Source organism: Manduca sexta, chromosome 26, assembly GCF_014839805.1.
Source record: "Manduca sexta isolate Smith_Timp_Sample1 chromosome 26, JHU_Msex_v1.0, whole genome shotgun sequence".
NCBI lineage: Eukaryota > Metazoa > Arthropoda > Insecta > Lepidoptera > Sphingidae > Manduca > Manduca sexta.
This window is the reverse complement of record NC_051140.1, coordinates 19,364,306-19,386,169: the sequence shown is the minus strand read 5'-3', so window position 1 is coordinate 19,386,169 and position 21,864 is coordinate 19,364,306. Positions and strand designations below refer to the sequence as shown.

Sequence of the window (21,864 nt, the reverse complement as noted above, 5' to 3'; positions counted from 1 at the left end):
TATCCACGTATGACGTCACACGAGACGAAATGACATAATGTAGCGTTTGCGCGGGAATTATAGGTATTTAACATTTAGGCATGGTTTTATGTACTTTTTAAGCTTTATTTGTGCAAAATACTATTTTTCTTGGCTATTTATATCCACAATGATCAATTTAAAACGCCTTCTGAAAATTTGTCCGGTCCCCTATTCTCTGCCTACACTTTTAGGTGTGTGCGTTTATGTATAATTTATATGAAACTTCCCCAAAGTAGCATCTGTCTCATGTATTAAACATATACTAATCCGTAGTACATATACATAAACTTATCCTTAGTTATTACTTGTTGTTTCTATTTAGCCACTCCGAATATAATCTAGGTCTAAGATCGTAACTCGTGTTAGTTAGAAATGAGTCAAAGGACCTTATTCTCTACGACAGTGGAAACTCGCAGCATGGCCGTGTAACGTTATCTTCGTGAAATTATTGTGAAATGGTATATTGTATGTTAACTTCCATTGTGTTAAACGAGCTATATTTATGGCATAGAGAATAAGGCCCAAAATTAGTAAAATTAATGGTTATGACGTCATCTAATGCTACTGAGGACCCACCGCTGTGCTCACGCGGTGCAAGTTTCAAAATTCAAGCATTGATATATTTAATGGGTAAATCTCAGGATGTATGTAATTATATCCTTGCTCGTAAAATAAAGTGAAACGTCTTATGTCATAACTTGAATAACTGTTCCCACTTGTTCTTGTTTCATGTTGTCATTTCATATTTTTTACATCTTTCCCTTTATTTTGAGTTAAGTAGTGTACGACACTAGGTGTTGCTCGCGGCTTTGCCTAGATGAAAAGATTTTTCTAGTAGAATAATCCCTCAATGACTAGCGACCCATAGCGTGCACGATAACAGCGCCATCTACTGAATAAATCAAATACAAAAATTCAAATATTTCCCACGCGCACAAATTACTAGCATAAAAAATAACCTATATATTAACTATAACATAGTCTAACCATGTACCAAATTTCATCCCATTCCATTAATCATTTATTATGTTTACTTGTAACAAACATCCAGACACCCGAATATTCGGAATGAAATAGTAAGATAAGTTAAGAAGTAAGGCAATCTCTACAACGTAAGTGCCTTTCAGACGTATTTACCGTCAGTTGAGATGTTCGTCTTGCCATAAAAGCTTGTAAAACAGGTGAAATTCAGGTTTATGTATAAGTTATAAACATATATAAGGACTTGGTATTTACTTGGGCTATACATACTTACCATTAGACCCTGAGTTATTATAATATTCCCTGTCGAATGGAGTCCATATCTGCTGAGCTGAGTCTATTTTGCTGTGGTAGGATATATTTTATATCTGCCCTGATAGAGACCTACATACTCAAGGTGTTAAAATCCGCCAAAGTGACCCACGTAAGTGTGTCGCATTCCGGGTTCATTCTGAGTATATCCGTTTTCAATAGGCTGGTATAATTGTGTCGCCTGTCGCGAGGTAATAGGGTACCGGACTCATTTTTGTTCTTTAATATTATCAAATATTTACATAATATAAATTATAACACAGAAAGAATTATTAAAATCCGGTAAAAAATCAACAAGTTATAAGTCTTTGAACTTTCGGTGGAAGGGGTAATTAACAAGAAATAGAAAAGAGACGAAATATCCACATGTGACGTCATCGGGAATTACGACGCGTGCGAAAAAAAGAGACGAAGCGATATCCCCACATCGCGGCCACTTCTGCACATTACAATTTTTAAATATAAATTACTCGCTCATTTTTTAACCAATTGTTATGCAGTTTTCGCAGGAGGGTTTCTTTTTCGTATTATTAACCATTACATAGAATAATGTACAAAATCAAGCATAGGCCGGTCCCCTATTATCTATCGTCAGTCAACATACTATTGGACCTCACTCTACTTACCATCAAGTACGGTGGGGTCACTCTACGTACCTGTATAAAAAAAATTCATAATCTATTGGGTGTTTTAAAAAATAAATGGATAGACCTTAGACCCTCTAGAAAGGACGCGCTAAATGCTTGTCATTGCGAACAAAAAAATATCTCACTTTCAATATTTAACTACATAGAAAATGCAACACAATTGTACTATACCGTTTTGTGTTGTAATTGAATGTACAAATAAATAAATCTTGAACACTTGTCAGCTTTATGCATACAACCTACAATAGTTTTTATAAATGTGTGCATAAGCATTTGTTCTTATACTTTGGCAGAAAGGAAAGATCATACAAGCCGCGTTTTTTATATATCTTTTGTATATCTAAGCCCTAAGGGATACACAGACAGACGCGGCTAGAGACTTTGTTTTATAATACAGATGTATGAAGGACGAATTAGAATGCTCATTAAAAAAACAATTCATCCATAAACATAGCCTTAACATCAAACATCTATAACATTTTACCAAGTTTTATATTTATACAACGTTTAATTTGTTTTCCTTTACGAAATCTGCACGACAAAGAAATTAGCGAATCGTTGTAATTTGATTGAGTACAGTCGGGCGCGGATTTTTTACTTAAATGTTATTTTTGTCCAATGGCATATTTATTATGTTGTTCCTGGATTCAATTCTCCAGGAAACGGGTTGAAGGTTTTTTAAAACAATTGCCCGGAATTTTCTGGATGTGAGAGGAAATTCATGTCACGCAGACGGTGGTAAAACTGAGTCAAATTCTCTGTAACATGAGTGTAAAAGTATGTTGCACCGACCCTGTCTTGGAGAGGTTTTTAAGATTTTTTTTTTCTAAAACCTTGGTGTCAGCGCTAGGGTGTAAAATTTCTTATTTCTAATTATTTTGAGTAATGGTTACAATAAATCCCTAAATATGGCCGTCCTTCATTATTCTTATAACATCAAACTCAGTTATATTCATTAAATCTGTCTATTTGTTAACTATTATATTATTCTTATTCACTAGCAAATGTCACAGCAAATAAACCCGGGCTGGCGCGTGGTATTAAACGTTTTATTAAAATGTATGAGCCGCTCTCCCTAATTGAGCACGTCGTCGTTTACTTGATTTGAGACTTTATTTTATATAAATATTAAATACATTTTTGGGGCCGTGTGGGGGATGAAAGTTAAGAAATAAGAAATCGCTTCGCATTTCGAAGTAAATTAATATTTTATTTGACTAAGGTCGTAACGTAAATTTATATGGATCAGTATTCAATACTGCGAATGGAAAAAAACAATGTACTATATAATGTTAAACACACTACTGTCCTACTTACAATATTATAATAAATAATAAAAAATAAGATGTTTGAATTTTGTTACAAATAACAAGAATATCACACAGGTAGACCATGTCAGGGATTGTTATCCAGAGATTTTCCACGTTCCTATTATCCCGAATAACTTCACATATTGGACTACATTTCGACATATGTGTTTGACCCAAAAAGAGCTGCGAACAAAACCTTGTACTTAAAAAAAATATGAAACACGAAATACACCACAAAAACATTGCTCGATAATTAAAATCGAAAATGAAGTACATAATAAAATATAATTGAAATACGAAGTTACTTAATAACAAATAAATATTAACAAACAAATAACTTCAAAATGCGAAATTCGATACTATTGGGTAATTACAGAAGATTCTGTTTAGGAATCGAATTTCTTTTGAACACGGAGCAACAATATCGACTAATAAGGAGAGTAACAAATATTAAATGTGGGTAGACAAATATCACATTCAACTTTTCCTAGTATTTATCGCGCAACAAGTGAAAATCAATTAAATGTATCGCATTAAAAAGTATTGTAGTGCCGTTGATGACAAAAAAATGTAATTTTTATAAAAATATTTTTTTTTTTTTGCCAATATACGACTTCATGGCTGTAAGAACGATACGTTTGCTTATTCTGCAAATGAAAAAATATAAATGCGTTTTCATATTCTACGGTTATTTTCTTTTAAGACTTCTATAATCAGTTTAAGTTTAAAGATTTTTTTTTTAATTTATCTTTTTATACCCATAAGATGATTTTTAGGTAAGAATTATAAATTATGTATTAAACATTGTTTCTATCACTGTTTGTTTATTAGAATATTTCCTATGAAACAATGAAAATTGGAAAGCATAGGAGTTATATTGCCTCTAGCAATTATCTATCTTAAATCATAATATTATTATTAGTAGATATTCTGCACTTCTTCAGTATTTTTGTGTGAAAAATAATTAATTAATACTTAATTTAAAATGCGGGTGATAAAATTTCATACAAACGATTTTATAAACAAAGAACTGGAGTCAATACAATAAAATATTTTTCATTGTGGCTGTATAGTCAAATATTCCTTTGTCTTTTCTGTACACAAATATTAAAATTCGAATTTCGAACACAGTAGGAGATAATTTTAGTATCGTAAGGTAGTTTGTGTAATACGCGCTACGTGACTGCACTCTTATACATAGCGGCTTTACTGCCAAGGGGCGGTTTTTAAATTCGTACACACGTAATTGTATTAATGTTCCACTTTTTGACTTCAAAAGCGTAGTGTTAGTAATGTGGGAATTAAATACTGACAATTTGGCGTTATTGTAAGTCTTTGACCCAATTACTTAAGTGGACCTCGTGATCAACTTTAAAACTCAAAAGTGTAGTGTAAAATTTGTGATGTTATCTGTTCTGATGTGCTATGACAACTATACAGTGTGTTAATCTGTGAGTATAATCGAATTTTAACACGCACACACACTGGCCTTTTATGCACGAAGAGGTAGACAGAGGCGTAACTGATGCATCTAATTTTCTTCGTGTGTATTCTGTTCCATCACGTAACAGGATGCGAGCCTATCACAATATCGGGCACAAATTCTAGACTCCGGTTTGATACTAAGTAGAAAAACAAAACATTAGTTCGTTGTGTTGTGTATTTTAGCAATGAGAGACGCCTAAACACTTATTGACGTTGTATATGACGTGAACATAAGTATTGGTCTAGACTTTAGATACACAGGGTCATTTTGACGTTGCGTTACTAAATAACAGCACGTACTTATGATCTTGAAAATAGTACTTTACAAAAAATTACTCGAACCGTAGATGATAAAAAAGTGTAAGTTTCAAACAAAATAAATATTAACTATAAAAAGTATTTTTAATTTCACACTAATGCTACTACTCTACTACTCTAAGCGAATTTAGCGGTACACTCCCGCAGACGCCATACTCGAACTAAAATACAAAAATAAAAAAATCAGAAAATTAAAACCAGGATTTTTGGTAAAAATATCCATGGATGATTTTTGGCACAATGTTAGCAGAGGCAAAGACGATTATGTAGTCACATTTAACAACGCAATGTCACAATGATACTGTATAGTTACCTCTGTACTGGTTTGAAGGGCATTTTGGTCAGTCATTACTGGACATTGTTGGTCTAGAGAATAATTAAGGTCGATGAGTACAACATGGTGGCATGTAGTACATACTGCAAAAACCAAGAATCTTTTGCTATAGTTTATAAATATGCGACATACTATCACATGTTTAACTTGATCAAGTCATTCAAAATCTTGTTTTCCACTTACTAAAAAAGCAAAACTTCAAAGCGCGTTCGAATATTTAAGAATTTTTCCTAACGATTAAAAGTCTCTGTGGTGCAGTATGCATCAAATCTACTAAGATTAGAGGTAACAGCTTCAATCCCCGCATAAACACAAATGTAAACGTGATCCGCAAACATTAATTGTTTTGAGTTTGAGTGTCGAAATGTAAATTTTACTCGTACTTCCTGATACAATCGAAGTAAGAACGTACTTATTATGCTAATTAAATAATTGAATTATATTAATACATTTCCAGTTTACCTTTAAAATGTTTCTGATAACAATGAATAATTCAAATTAGCGAACTGTAATATCTGCGGTTCCAACCGAACGATTTATTACATTTCAGAAAACAATACGCACTCAATTTTATTGCTGATTTTACCGATTGAAAAGGCGTGCCAGTGATAATTCTTCGAAAAGCCTATAAATTAACTTTGATTTGTTGACTTCATTAATTACCGTAATTTGATTACCTCCTAGCGCTATTTCGGCCACGACAGCCAATATCAATGAAGACCAGCCTAGAACAGGAGATATGACAATGTATATGTGTGTGCAATATACAGGTGCACTCTCATAATCCGGTTTAACGGTAATCCCACATGCCCGGAGTGGGATTAGGCGCAGGACCAACGGCTTTACGTGCTTTCCGAGGAATAGGGGTGTCACACTACCAACTTCCTGGCTCCAAGCTGCGACTGAATAATTTTTAAGATGGAAAAACCCAGCCACAATTATTTTGGACCGACGTGGGATTCGAATCCAGGACCTCAACGTGGTAGTGGTACTCGTTCCGTGTACAATTAAAATAAAGCCACCGAGGCAGTCAATTAATTAATTATCGTAATATTGACGTGCCTATCCTGGACGGTGTTAGGAGGCACTGTAGTAAAGGTCAACAAGTCCAAGACGAGCAACAGAACACAGATGGCAACAACACCCGTATTTATGATTTATTTTTAACGATTCAGAGCAACACTACAGCTTGCGGCTGCAGCACGCCACCTGGGGCCTGCGGCTGCGATCTGCAGCTTATCTGAGACTTGTACTTTTAGTAATGAGCCCACGAACTATTATACTCCAACGCCATCATTCAAATGATGTTAGTAGAACAACCCACACCTCGCTGACATAAGCCGTATAGGAAGAGAGACCATCCGGATCAGTCACAAATTCAAATCCTGGGCCAATAAAATATTTAATCAACTCTTTTACCTGATACGGGAGTTACTTGAGGACCTATTTATAACTTAACTACTGAGCCAATGACGCTTTCACAGACGCAAACACACTTCAAGTGAAAACGGAGACATACACACACACTTCTTTACATATTATAAAACAGTCTCACGCCGCGTCTTTACGTCTGAACGCGATAAACTTAAACACTATCGGATTTCGATGAAATTTGGTATTGAGATAGTTTGAGACCCTGGGAAAGATATTATAAACAACTTTTTATATCAGTAAAATATGTAGCGGCAATTTAGTCTTGGAAAAACATTTTCATGCAGGCAGCTCAGCCGTGAGTGTGTGTGTGAGGGTGTATCAGCGCATAAACCTATTTATGGAACTTAAAATGTATGTTACTATACTATTGTTACGGCCACTGGCATTTTCCAATAAGCGCCTCCCTGAATTTGGAAGGTTCGGTCATGAAATGTTCTCAAAAGATCAAGATGTTTCGAGAAAGTCATGGAAACTTGATAACGGACCTAAATTTTAGTAGAGAGTTCCCAAACATTCCTTATCTTACGAGAATGTTCCACAAACATCCATGGTTCATACGACCGGGTATAAAAGGAGCTCGCGCGGCCGCCGCGAGTCATTCTTGTTTACGACGCGATCAAGTGCAATAGTTATGAGAGACTTCGTAGTGATGACGTGAATACTGTCTAGCCGCGTAATGTTTGTAGTGTATTTGAGTACTTTATTGTTGTAGTGTTAACTGACTGTGTTTTCGTGGTAATATATGTAGTTTTTCTTTTTCCAAGTATAATCGACATTGTTTTGTCTATTCATAATATCACGTCACTATTACATTGTTTTTTAGTATCGTCGTCTTAACTAAACAAATTGTTTCTTTACAGAAATGTTTTACATCCAGACATAACCTTGTCTTATTTACGCCGAGCAGACGACCGTAAATAATCGGATCCATGATTGGGTATTCTTTTTATTGCATTAAATGACGAGACGAGCTTACCGTTCGCCTGATGGTAAGCGATACGACCGCCTATAAGCAGTAGAAACAAAAATAACTTGAATTACAAAGTATTGTTGGTATTCCACTGCTCTCGCCATCCTGAGACATAAGTTACACTGACTAGAATGTACTTTAACCGGAGCACAACAGTGACCACACACTGCTGCTTGGCTGAAATAGACACAGCGGTGGTACCTACATATGAGAGACCTACCATAGTATACTACTATTCAATACTTTAGTGGGTCGTTTATTAAATTTACCTTCTTTAAATCTAGGGTTCTGCAATTCATGAGGTAGATTCGATGCCCTATTTTAATAATAATCTGATTTGTGAATTTGAGTAACACTAGATTTGTCAGAACTAAAATAGTTGATTCCAGTATGTATTTTAGTAGTATATGAAAAATGCACCCTTCTGTGAAAACAGCAACAAAATTTGTGGGGAAATGAAAGAGAAATTCGTGTTTAAATGTTGCAACGAGGAAGAGTCTATTCTAGTATTTGTCTTTCTTACGCACACAATGTAAATACCGGTGACGTCAGGCCTTAATACATGCATCGCTTTTCTCAGAAGCGAACTGCCCCGTGCATAATACCTAATAGTTTTATAAAAATAGATCGCTTCTACCTACAGAATGACTATCGACACCAAAATATATAAAGTGGGACCTTTGGGAAAACTATTTCTCGCGGAGGAACCCGCGAGTGAAAGCTAGTATTTATAAGCCTACATCCAGTCATTGGCCCCCAGATGTTTGACCGTAAATCAAAGTCATTCCACCCGTATCACTACGTTTAAACCCACCTCCATTAGTGTAGGCTGTCTAACGCCCTTTCAGATATTTGTCAATTATCGGTTGCATCAATAAAAAATATTTTATGTACCCCAAAAGCATTGTTCAAATTAGTACACTGAGGACACATTAACAAATTTTCTCATGCATTTACCATCGAGCAGTGCGTAATTATTCAAAGTTCGGGTAATGTCTGCTTTTAAGGCTATTAGCTCGTCATTTAGTAAAAAAAAAAACCTTTAATCGCTGTAGCGACTCTTCACAACGATGAGTAAATCTACAAATATTTCCCACAGGAGTAAATGACCGGACTCAAAATAGCCCACTTAGGGAATGGTCTATCCGTGTGGCAAATTTCATTAAAATTAATTAATCCGTTTTTATTTACTTCTAACAAACATTAAAAAAAATCCACAAATATTCTCATTTATGCTATTAGACAGAGTAAATTATGAAGTACATTGTCATTAAACCAATGGTCCATACGAATTATTTACAAATTCTCTTGAAACAAGCACGCCTCGATGAAGGTTAGGGCCCTATTCCAATTTACATAACGTTTGTACACAAAATGCTAACCCAAGGCAATAGCAATATCCTTAAAACGATTAATTTGATGTCACCCTCGAAACACACAAAGGTCGGTCACACGTTGCGAAGTTCGCACAGATTGCCTTACAGTTTTATATTGCGACAATTTAATGGCCAATTTCAATAAACTAACCATCCATTTTCGATCCTATTCTCGGGATTATCTAAATGAAGATCATTAGTAAGCATTTCAAAAAATCTTTATTCTGATTGATCCTTTCGCAATTTATTAAAAAAAGGTTTTGGGATCATTGATTGATAGGTGGTAAGGCAGGATATGTTGCAAAGTTCACACGGATCGACTTAGAGATGATCATAAAAAATTATAATTTTTAATTTAACTCATCCAAAATAATTAACTATGATTTCTTATGTTTTACGCGTTAGACATTGAAATAAAACTATTTCACGGATTCTATCGCAGTTCTTTATATCATTATTTTGTCCCGACGTTTCGAAAACTGCAGCTTTCGTGGTCACGGGGCGGACTAAGGTATCAATGGTCATTTGAAAAATCAAAGTTATAATATATGGTGGTGATCACTAGGCGGTAATTCTCTCGTACTCGAGAGTCCTTCTGGGTACTTCTGGGTAAGTACTAACGCATTCTATATTCCTGCTGCCAAACATTGTACGTATTCTATTGTATATTGTGTTCCGATTGAAGGACATTGTATTTAGTGTAGCTTAATAACCAAATTAGGTTGTACCACTAACGACATCCTTCGTATAAAAAGTAACACCCAGAACTTTAAATTAAGTATTGTACTCGACGTCATTGAACGGCGCTAATCGCCCTAAGACGTTGGCAACTGCCGTCCGGAAACGTCGGTTAACTTAAATAACCATTTAAAATAACTTATATATCTAATAATTCGATTTTCCCCAGAACCAATTAATGCTTTATGTTCCGTCCCTAAGTACAATATTAATGGAATAAAAATGGGTTTTTGGAAATGAGAATCCACGGATCCGATGTAGGGACACATTGACTTAATTGTATTACTTTCGGGTAGCCCTTATAGCTTTAACTTATGCGAGATAATTTGGCATTAAAGGCAGTTAATATAAATTATTTCATATTTCAGTTTGATACATCACAGCACTTTCGCGCTTTATTAATTGAAATAAAAGGCGTGACTTTAGTGTGGCTTGAGCTCGAGAAATTGAATTCTATATGGCACCGGACTATTGTCAGTTTGGAATGCATATTTTACTTAAGCTGATTCCTGTCATACCCATTCTGATAGACAAACAAGTGTTGTATTGTAGTGATCAGTACTGTGTAACTAATACATATCTTATATGTACCATATAAACATATTACAATGTGTAAAATTCGTCTTCTCCCGTCTCATAAACCCCACCCCGCATTCTTAAAGGAACGCTATGGTTGTTAAGCCGGGGGATCGCTTGTACACCGTTAGCATGGTACCAACGGTGACAGCCATGGTGCTCCAAAAAAAATGAAGCATATTTGAAGGAATTGTAAGTGGTTCAATAAGAAAACAATTATATATATATTGGAAAAATTACACGTCACAGTGAGTAGAGGAGGGAACAGAGAGCAGCGCTCCCGGTGGCAAAAATGAACATTATATTATGCTGCGTTCAATTAATACTAACAATATTCATGCCTCTTTTTCCAGTAGACAGAAATATTACTACGCGGTTATCCATTTCCAACACCTACGCGTTCTATATATAAAATTGAAGAGAAAAAAATTGACGAGCGAAATTGACAGCAAAACAACAGATCAGTCGACGGTGACGGGGGATGTTAGGCCGCTGTTACACGATCATTATTCAGCGGGTCAGAGTTGACTGATCGCGTCATTTGGCATAAATGTTAAGGACATCAATATAAGGGCTGTCGCTGGCTTTAATGAAATATTTATTGGAAGGAAACATACTGTCAAAACTATCGTATTTAGGCTATATCTTAACTGTTCCGATAATTACGATTCATAAATTATTAAAACATTATGATAGGAAAAAAACAGATGTGCATAAACCGTAATTTTTTAAAATGGGTGCCTTAGTGTCCCTTCTAGGGGTGTAAAGGAGTAATGTATGTAACAACAAATAGAATTTACATGTACAACAATGTTCGGAAACTTTGTCGGGTGTAATAAATACATTTTTTCTGCCGATTCCCCGTAGCAGGAAAGGAACTTTAATATTAAACGCGAGTGTCAACCCTAATCACTTAGGAAATATCGTTTCTTTATAAGAAGCTAACCTTTGACCGCAGTTCCGCATGTATTTTTTTTTCCAGGATAAATATTTTCCTGGGATAATAAGCAGTCTATAGCACTCAAGATTAATATAGCTTCCAATTAAGGAAAGAATTTTCAAAAGCGATCGAGCAGTCTCAGAGATTAGCCCACACAAACTTACAAACAAACTCACAAACTTTACCTATTTATTGTCCTTTGCTTGTTGGTCAATAAATGATAATTATTTGCCAATGGGTGTGGCCAACACCTGTGGCGTTATGTAGAAAGAGATTTATAGTCACGTTACTTATTTGGAGTTTGGTGGTAGCACATATACGGTTGGCGCGAGATCCACTTGTTGTTGGACTTTTAACAAATATCAAAGTATATTTCCTAAATAATGGCAGTAAAGCCCTACATGTTAGCCAACATTGGCACACATATCCACTCACATATTGGCCAGCCAACGTAGAGCATACATAAGTCTACAACGTCAGATCTTTATAAATTCCATTGACATTGTTACGTTAAAAAAAACATTGACCTTCAAAAAAGGCAAGGAGACACAATCGTATTTTATATATTAATATTCAATCCCATAAAATTACAAAGCTTCTATTACACTTGATTACACAGACCGTAAAATATTACTTGAAAATCGATTAATCCCACGTCAAATACAAAGGTCGCTTATCTACCCAGAAGGATTGGGCCATTCATTTTAATTATTGATAAGGCTGGCCGCACACCGACCAACCAGATATTTTATATTCGGCCGGCCAAACGCTATCGAGCGTATACTAAATTATCCCGCAAATATAAGTAATGTATTAAGCAGAGATAGCCTAAATGAGAGTCACGAATTGGTGAGAGAATTCGCTGGTTCGAAACCAGCCTGACACACCTTTATACGGATATTATAAAGCTAAAGTCTTGTTTGTTAAGAATAGAGGCATCTCAACCTAACCTTGAAACAAGTTTTTATATTTTAAATATAACAGTTTAAGCCGTTCACTTTGATGTTCTAAATGGAATGCAAGTGTTTGTAAGTGTTATGGATATTGTTTACACCTGCGCCGAACATCAATGCTCGCGGTCTATAAATTACCTCAATCACGTTATAATGTACCATTTCTCAAAAGTTATAACTTTTATCTTGGTTTATATTAGGTATTCTAAATAGGTCCCATCCTGGTTGTAGCATCACCAACTATAAGTAGGCAAACAACTTGAACACACTACCGCATGGCGGGGTTCTTTTTGTATGCTAATGTAGCTGCGCTCAACTTATTTGCCGGTTATTATAATACAAATTGGCTCTGTGAATATGATTTGACAAAGTGACAGAACTAAGCTGCAGCTATTATGTAGGCAGAGTTCAGTGTATCTTTACTAAATCATTCTTGATAAGGACGTTGCAATAAAAGCATTTACCTTGTTTATTAATTAATTGTTGATCAGTTTACATAGTGCCGATAAATCTTTATCTTCATTTTGCATTAACTAAAGCGCAATACTTTAAAAGCGTGTACGCGATGTCTTTTAAAACAAATGAAATTATTGCATAGCATTTGTCTGCTTTATGAAGAATTAAATAAAAACAATACTAATTAAAATTGATCAAAATTTGATTAAACAAGGGTTCTTAACCTCCTCTTTTAGAATTTAAAAGACTATACTAATTAAATCGTTAACCCAAACGTCTATAAATAAGAGAGTAAAAGTTTTTCCACAAGTTCAGTAAGCTTTAATCCGATCACAACCCAAAGCAACTACCACTTCAAATAAAAGGGCATAACTTTTGGGTCCCAACCGTCGATAGCTATTCCAGTTTAAGAGATCATAACATTTTAGACCTGAATGAAGTTTGGTTGTTTGACATTGAAACTAATATTGAATATTATGATAATTTATTGAATCAATACACCCTTTTTTAAATCCAGGCAAAAATTAAACCTCTTGTTTCATAGTAATCAATGCTTACACAACCTTAGATTTTAAGTAGATCTCTAACCTTTACGTGCTAGGAAATGAATGAGGTTTGCTTCGGTACGACCATCGCTTGGTCTCTAGTTCGAATCCCACGTCACGCAAAGTGATATTGATTATCAGCCTGGAGTCTGGAATTTGTGCTTAATAGAAATAGGCTTACCACCTATGGCAATATGGGATATGGTAAAATGTGGGTGCCCACTAAGGCAGCCTAATAACTCTCATCTAAGTATATGTTATGGAATAAAAGGTGTAACGAGTATGTGAATGGACATCGGGATGACCCCTATTAGTCGTCTTTTACGACAGGCAAAGGATACCGTGGTGGAATTCTCAAAACGCCCCCAACCCACAAGTCGGAACACTATTGGACCTAAAAATGTATACACCCCATAATTTTCATTCCCAATTTATTCATTAACGCTGCCTCTCCCGCTAATGAACATTCCATTAGAAAGCAATCACCATGTAGTGAAATTACTCGGTGCCATAAAAACCCTTAATACCTTGCAAACGAAATTTTATCAAAAATTCCACTCAACAGGAACATCGCGGATTTCCAGTAATTCGATTGATTACCAGGGGTTTAGCTCGGCGAAGATTAACCACGACCATTGATAACGGCTTATCAATGCAATCACTGCTATCGCGTTAATTTCGACCTTACGTCATACTTATAAAATCTGTATTAATTTCATACACACGTTATAGATAGGCAGGATAAGCAGAGATGCAACCAGGGAAATTTTCGTGTGTTCATCCCATGGTGTGATAGGGTCACTCCCAATCACACCATGGGATGTGACGCTCATCGACATATTGGACAAAAATTTCAAAATACATCCAGCAAAATAACACGAGCTGACTATATTACTCAGAAAATTTTAAGGTGTGTAGGTTTCTGCACTAAGCCTTTCTTTACCAATAAAGGGAACAATATTTAACAAATATTACAAACGTAACTTAGAGGACAGCGGTGGTATGTGCCTTGGAGTTAGTTTGGAATCTGTAACAGGTGTGACCAACAACAACAGGCGTAACAGGAGCAATCTGGATCAGGTACTCCCACAAAGCGCACTTAGCGATTCCGCTTGTTTAGCACGTATAATCAAATATAGTTAAGATAAAAATATTCTTGTGGGAGTATTTGTGACACCTTTTGCTATAAAACACTGAGCATTTGTCAGACCGAGGCATTGGTCATTAACAAGTCGTACAAGTCGTTTGGTTGGTGGAATATTTCTGTAGGCAGTGATAGTTCTTTTTTATTTTAATCAAAATCACTTTAATCGTAACAATATAACATTTAAAAAAATACTTTACCTTATCATTCTCATCACTACATTTTGAAACCCTTTTAATTCAGACAGTTTGCCAATTATAAATGGATATCAAGTCATCGGCTCTCGAATCTCGACCTTTCCCTTACAATAGCAATTTCAAAATTCAAATCTCAACACAGCCTATTGTATATTAATCGAACCGCTGACAAGATGAATTAGATTTGAAATCAACACAGAGACCGAGGGTATCATGATAGGGTTGCGTGACACCCAGCTATTATAATGTTCATTTATAAATACTGAATATTTAGAATTATGTAATTAATTGTCGTGCATGTCAGATAGTTGACCAATCTAGACAAAGAAGTATCGGATCGTTGATACGTTAAATGTCCAAATACTTATAAAATTGTATGACGGGTGTAATACGACACCGCTCTGAGATCCTTAGTTCGATCCCAGGTCAAAGTAACATTGGATCAATGTCACACTGGAGTCTGGAAATTTTATCCGGTATGGCGAGAGACTCGCCCCCTATCACATCATAGGACGGAACACATAGGCGAAAAATGGGCATCCTTGTTTCACCTCTGTCTACCCCTTCTAAGATAAAAGTGTGATATGTGTGACACATTTAGGGCTTATTTCGGTATTCCGGTAACCATAATATTACGAAATAAAATTCAATAAACGAATCTAATCCATAACTTAAAATCAATGATAACAATCAATCAAAAGAATTAATTTGCGGGCACGGACGACTATTCTACTTTGAAACATGTTATGTTTGTAGTTTAGAATCTAAATTATAAGGACATAAAGCCAAATATAGTTATTACACTCTGCTTAAAGAGATATTCAGCATGACATCATGTAGTCTTTATCCAGTGACGCAGAATTGAGCAGAGTACGCATGAAATATTTTGTATTTAAAAGAATCCTATTATTAAAGTTGATTTTGCGTCGTGAAACATAGATTACAATGGAATTGTTAAGTTCTTTAGTTTAAATACCGATTCGAGACAGACTAGAGTGCCAAATTGTTTCATTATGGCGTAAAGTACAACATGCTAAATAATTTTTGCTATAACTTCTCTCGCGTCAGTATTTTCTTTGAATACAGGTGAACAAAACAATATGAACTTAAGTAATGTTCTTAGAGGCAGTGTATTTTTCTGATGCTGGTTTTTTATTAATGCTTCTATTATAACAAATGTACATATTATTTTAGGTTTATGTATAGCAGAGTATTTCCTGTAGCTGAAGATTTTGATGATTTAGTGTTATCACCCCGTATTCTTCCATAACCTGACCAAATTCCTAGCCATCAATAAGGATCAGCCTCATTGCTTTACATACATTCCTTTCCTTTGACATGGATCAACATTCTTTAAACACGTTAATTTCATGAATTTCATAGTCTCTCAATTTGAGTATATTTCTAAATAATTTCTGTAAGTATAAATAAATCTCTTACCTCCGCATGTACTGGAACTTGATCACTATGAAGATGAGCAGCGTGTTGGCAGACAGTGATGCCGTCAGTACCACCACGTACAGCACGATGATCACCACGTCGGGCCGGTAGAACACGTCCAGATCCAAGTGCGGGACGCCCTCGTCCGCCTCAGAACTGTTCCACGGAAGGTAAGTTGTGTTCTCTTGCGACATGTTTGCTAATCTTTCAACATTTGTGGCTTATAAATTGTGCAGTTGGTTTCCATTTTAGTTTTTATTGCACCTTTTTATTTATGTATGTATTGTTTCATTTTTACGTCAGATTTTGAAGTTTGCAATGTTTATTTTGAAACTCTTTTATCTATTTTCACTGCATCTTATGTTCGGTATTATTTTATTTCGTGTTTACCTGGAATAATAACATTAATTAAAATAAAACGTATAGAAATCTACTAAGATAACTCTACAAAGGTTTAATTAAGAATGCTTCCTAGTTTGATTCAGAGATAAAGCTCGAGAGATCTATAATCAAGAAACTAAGACTGTTGTAATACAAAACTTTGAAAGAGGCATAATCCCGGCCTAATGCCACCATCTGCCCTTCGTCTAAGATATTTTCACTTCGCTCGATCTTGAACAGTCGTAAATATAAAGATCTAATCATGGGTAGTTCAGATAAGTCGAGTAGTTAAGGTTCTCTCCCGAGCAAACAGCCTTGGGCATTCGTTCTATACATTTAAGGCGTACGAGTTACGGCGGGAATTTACAAAAAATATGATTTTTGGGTCTTTTTCAAATTTTAAACTGCCAAAATGTTCTTTATTAAATTGTCTATCTAATAGGTTTGGTTGCGAATTGATGTGTGTGCTTTAGGAAATGCATGAAATCAACAATTTTAGTAACATTTTTGTCATGAAATTAATGAAAAAATACCCACATTAAAAAAAATTAAACAACAAAAATAAGATATCATATTGTAGGAATAAAATATTTAATTCTTTTTCCTTGTATGTATTATAAATTTTAAATAGTAAGCTTCGAAAATAAAGTAAGCGCTTCGTTTTCCTCGGAGCACTTAACATTGGTAACAAAAAAACGAAAAGTTTTTTTTTTTGGTAAGCAATACCATAACTACCGCTTCCTTATCAAACCATATGGCCTGGGAATAAACAATGCGTACGGATTATAAATAGAACATTATCGTGTATGACGACTGTACTATCATAAACAATATGGCATTCTGTTGGATAGATAACGAGCTGTTATTGCTAAAATGGGGTTCATGAAATGTAGTGGAGGCCTATAGTTTCCATGCCAATAATGTACCACTCCTTTAAACAGTAACGCATCTACAATTTCTTTGTGGATTTACATAATCAATAATCGCTTTAATTATTCTTTGTCGTGATGCATCACAATCTCCGAAGGTTCCTTCTTCAAGATTAATAATTACCAACTTATTCCTCTTAAATAGAAAGTAAGTGTAATGTAATTCCAAGTTCTAATGGTGTCTCATCATTCGAATGCATAAAAAAACTATGACTTAAAAAAATAATAATATAATAATATCGGCCCTGTATTATATACTTGCTCACAGCTTAACACGGGCCGCCTCTACTACTGAGAGGAATTAGGCCTTAGTTCACCACGCTGGCCTAGTGCAGATTGGTAGACTACACACACCTTTGAAATTCCTATAGAGAACTTCTCAGATGAGCAGGTTTCCTCACGATGTTTTCCTTCACCGTTAAAGCGAACGATAAATTCACAAAGACTACACACATGATTTTAGAAAAGTCAGAGGTGTGTGCCTTTTGGATTTGAACCTGCGGACATTCGTCTTGACAGTCCGTTCCATACCCAACTAGGCTATCACCGATTCTTAAAGAAAAAATATACATCGCATATTTTCATGGTCAGGCATCACTTATCAATGACTCAATGTAAAACTATTTTTGAGCCTATCCATCATATCACCAATCAACAACGTATTCTATCCCTCAACAGCTAATGTTAAATGAATACAATAACCTGTTGAAATACAAACCCTTTGAAGAATAATAACATCTCAATAGCACTTAAGAAAATATCTATGAAAAACAAAAAAGAAGCATTAAGCTTTTACGAATTGGCTACAGATATTTTTATAATTTATTTTAAGGCGCTGAGTACTGGTCCTTTAAACCCCTTTTCCATTTTTATAAATTCTCAACATTTTTTCATATAAACTATTTATTAAACTGCAAGAATTTGTGGGGAAATAACGCCCTAAACTTCGTTAGGCAGCATTGTATTGACAAAATATGCACATAAATACAACACGCTAAAAAATAAATTGATTTTTCCTCGCACAAAGTTCCAAGACTCACGTACGGTTTATAAAAAACTGAATTAATACAATCGGATTAAGGATTTTTGCCGTACAATCTCCTTAAGGTATACTGAGTCAGAGATTAGAATATATATATTTATAATCTAAAAATAAATGTGTAGATACAAGTTTCGTCCCTCCAAAACGACTGAATCGATTAGAATACTTAGAAAGGTAATCTGTAAATTGGCCCAGTAAGTGATCATATAACATTTGGTTGTGATCCGATCTACAAAACTATTATTATGCTTTTTGATAATTTTGTGTGATCATCGGCATCAAGCTATAGATGATTAATGCTACCAGTGCGACCCTGAGGCGAGTCGCTAGTTTTAGATAAATTTCCTTGAAATAAAACATAATAAATTGACGTTAGCAGTTTAAACCGGACTATTTATATTCAAGTTCCTATACAATGTTTATTATTTTTGTTCTTTCTTCGCCTTGAAATGACACCGCTTTACTTATAACGGCTTAGATGTAACATCAGACCGCAGTACAATTTATAACTGGACCATCGTTCATTGTCGCCTCTGGAGTTTTTGTAAACACTGGTCGATTTGTCAAGCGGGCATTTCCTGAGAAACTGCGTGCTAAATCAATAGCAATACATCATTAAGGATTAAGATCGTACCCTAATCAAATGACTTAGTGTTATTTCCATTTTATAATTTATTAACCGGTTTATCGCGTGAAATAAGTATATTTGCATTATTTTTCATAATAATATACATGCATTGTTTTATGTCAGTCCCTTACCAGTACCCTTCTAAGGGTATGCTAAGGTTGTTTGGGCATTTGAAGAGGATGGACGATAAGAGACTGACAAAGAGGGTTTATAAAGCAAATGTGGATGGAAGAGGTAGGGGTCGACCGCACCGAACATTCGAATGTCAGATATCTGACATTCTTAGTAAAGGCCAGGTCAAAAATACCCTGAACCGACAGGAATGCATGAAAAGACTGATGAAGGTGGAGTTAGCGCGAGAAGTATGCCAGAATCATGCAAAAATGGCAATCGATAGTCTGTGCCTACCCCTATGGGATAGAGACGTTATACTATGTATGTATGTATGTATTGTTTTATGTCTTATTTTACTGTATAGCTTAATAATGATCGAATTTAGTTTAGCTATTTGTACATTATGAGCAAATGAACTATCTCTACCATTGTATTACAAAGACAACACGGTACGAAACGTTATTTGCGTCACAAATGAAATCTAAATATAATTATAGCTTAGTTCAATTAGCAGATGTCTACGAAATTCCTCACTTTTAATACAAAATACTACTATTATCAATAAATACAAGCGCTATATTGATCTTTTTACGAGAACATAATATCTGGATTTAATTCTGTCGAACATGGATGTCTATCGTATTTCTTTTGAGCAGTTTACATGCACGTCGTTTAAACCTTTTTTATTTCATTAATAAAGGCATGGTTGTCTGGGAGAGATTGCCTTGGGCGATAAGACCGCCATTTGTACTTTTTTCTCTTTTCTTATTCTATGATTTTTGTCTCTGGTCTACAATAAAGTGTTATAAATAAATAAATAAAAGGCACAAAACAGAGTAGATTTACTTAGTAATTAGTTAAATCAGATTATACTCCAAACCATGTGACCTAATCCAAATCAGAAACATAAACCTATGTGTGCCTAATAGGTTAGTTTCCTATGTTTGATTTAGTTTATTATTTTAAATGTAACAGAAAATAATATGAAAAAGAAATTCTTCTGTGAAATCAGCATCAAAATTGGTTGAGGAATAAAACAGTTATGCATATTTGACATATTGTTGAGAGCAATAGTGGGGGCGTGGAGGGGATAACGCGCTGTCCTTTTCTCACTCACGCAGCGTTATGGCCGGTGGCACTAGGTGACGTCACGTTTCAATAGTACTATAATTTGACAGTTTCCCTTTCCACCAAATTTCAAAGCTTTATAAGTTATTTATTATCGCGTGGATTTTAAAAAATCTTTTTCCGATAGATTTTGGATAAAAATCAGTTTTAATATATGTATTTTCAAAAAGTTGTCAAATACCTTATTAAAGTATTTATGACAATGACAACTAAAGATAAATAACAAATAAAACTATAAATATAAAATAAATATTAATTATTAACTTATATACACACAAAAGCAAAAACACTTCGATAAATCAAACAGTAAAATATACTATAGACTGAAATGGAATGAACTAACTCCCACGATGTTTTCTCTACGCTGTGTTACAATTCAATAATTACCTATTATAGTTAACAATCTCTGCTACAAAAAGTCGCTTATAAATATATTGCGCAAAGAACTCTCTTAGGTAATTCAAATTACCTGTAAACTAAAGCAAAAAGTGTTCAAAAAAACCATTGAATGCTACGTATTTAGTGACAACTGAGAATGAATGTTGTAACATTATTGTAAGAAATATATTTTACAGTTGTAACCCTGTCATATTTATATACGCTAGCATGTCAATAGCAATATATCTTCGAAAATAGAAACCTTTGCGTGTTGCTGCAACGTGGACGTCCGTACGATTTTTCCTGTCGTGCGTTTTTTCGGAAATAAATCCGTCTGCGGCGCGCCTAACGTTTACAGAAGCAACTCTAAGTCAATAGGCAATATAAACAGTAGCACGATGGAGTTAAATAATTATTTGTTTGGTATAAAGAAATTACGCGCTGTTACAGGCGAGGAGCGAAACGAGATTATTCTGTAAACTGAATCACCTTGTGATTCATATATTCTCACCAGATTTTCGAGAAGCCATTACGATTTCATTTTTATACAAGTAGTCGTTTGCGTAATGATACCACGTATATCTATTAACATTAGGTCCATAGTTTACACATACAAATTACTGGTTTGAACACTATGCTGGAAGAAAAACAAAATATAAAAACCGCGTTAACTTATCTCAACATGTCTATGACTAATAAATGTCTGCTCTCAATATATGAAGTGTAAATGTGGTCAGGCGTATTTTACATTCATGTGTTATGTTTTATTCGATTGCGCGCCTTTGAGGTATAAAGATCATCAAATTATTTGAATTGAAAGAGATAAATATTTAATTGATATTAAATATCATTTCTTCCTCGACGTAACGTAATATGCTACTATTTAATAAATTAGTAACTTGTTACTCCAATAACGCAATTACAAATAAATGAAATATCAAAGCGTTTATATAAAGGCAATGTTTTTACGATCGTCGAATCCCAGCGCGTGCACACATCAAACACACGCATTTGTATGTGAATGCTCGTAACAGTTTAAAAGCATCATACGCGGATATAAATATTTGGATAGGCCAGTCCATTACCC

At 34.8% G+C, this 21,864-nt stretch overlaps 1 protein-coding gene across 1 annotated transcript in view; it reads right to left on the bottom strand.

Annotated features, from left to right (window-relative positions):
- The window catches only part of LOC119190721 (QRFP-like peptide receptor), a 102,776-nt gene that overhangs the window by 66,748 nt on the left and 14,164 nt on the right, over positions 1 to 21,864 (bottom strand). The window contains exon 2 of the mRNA XM_037443176.1: positions 16,178 to 16,567. Within this exon, the coding sequence (XP_037299073.1) occupies positions 16,178 to 16,371 (194 nt within the window). The 5' untranslated portion in view covers positions 16,372 to 16,567. The remainder of the gene's footprint in view (positions 1 to 16,177; positions 16,568 to 21,864) is intronic.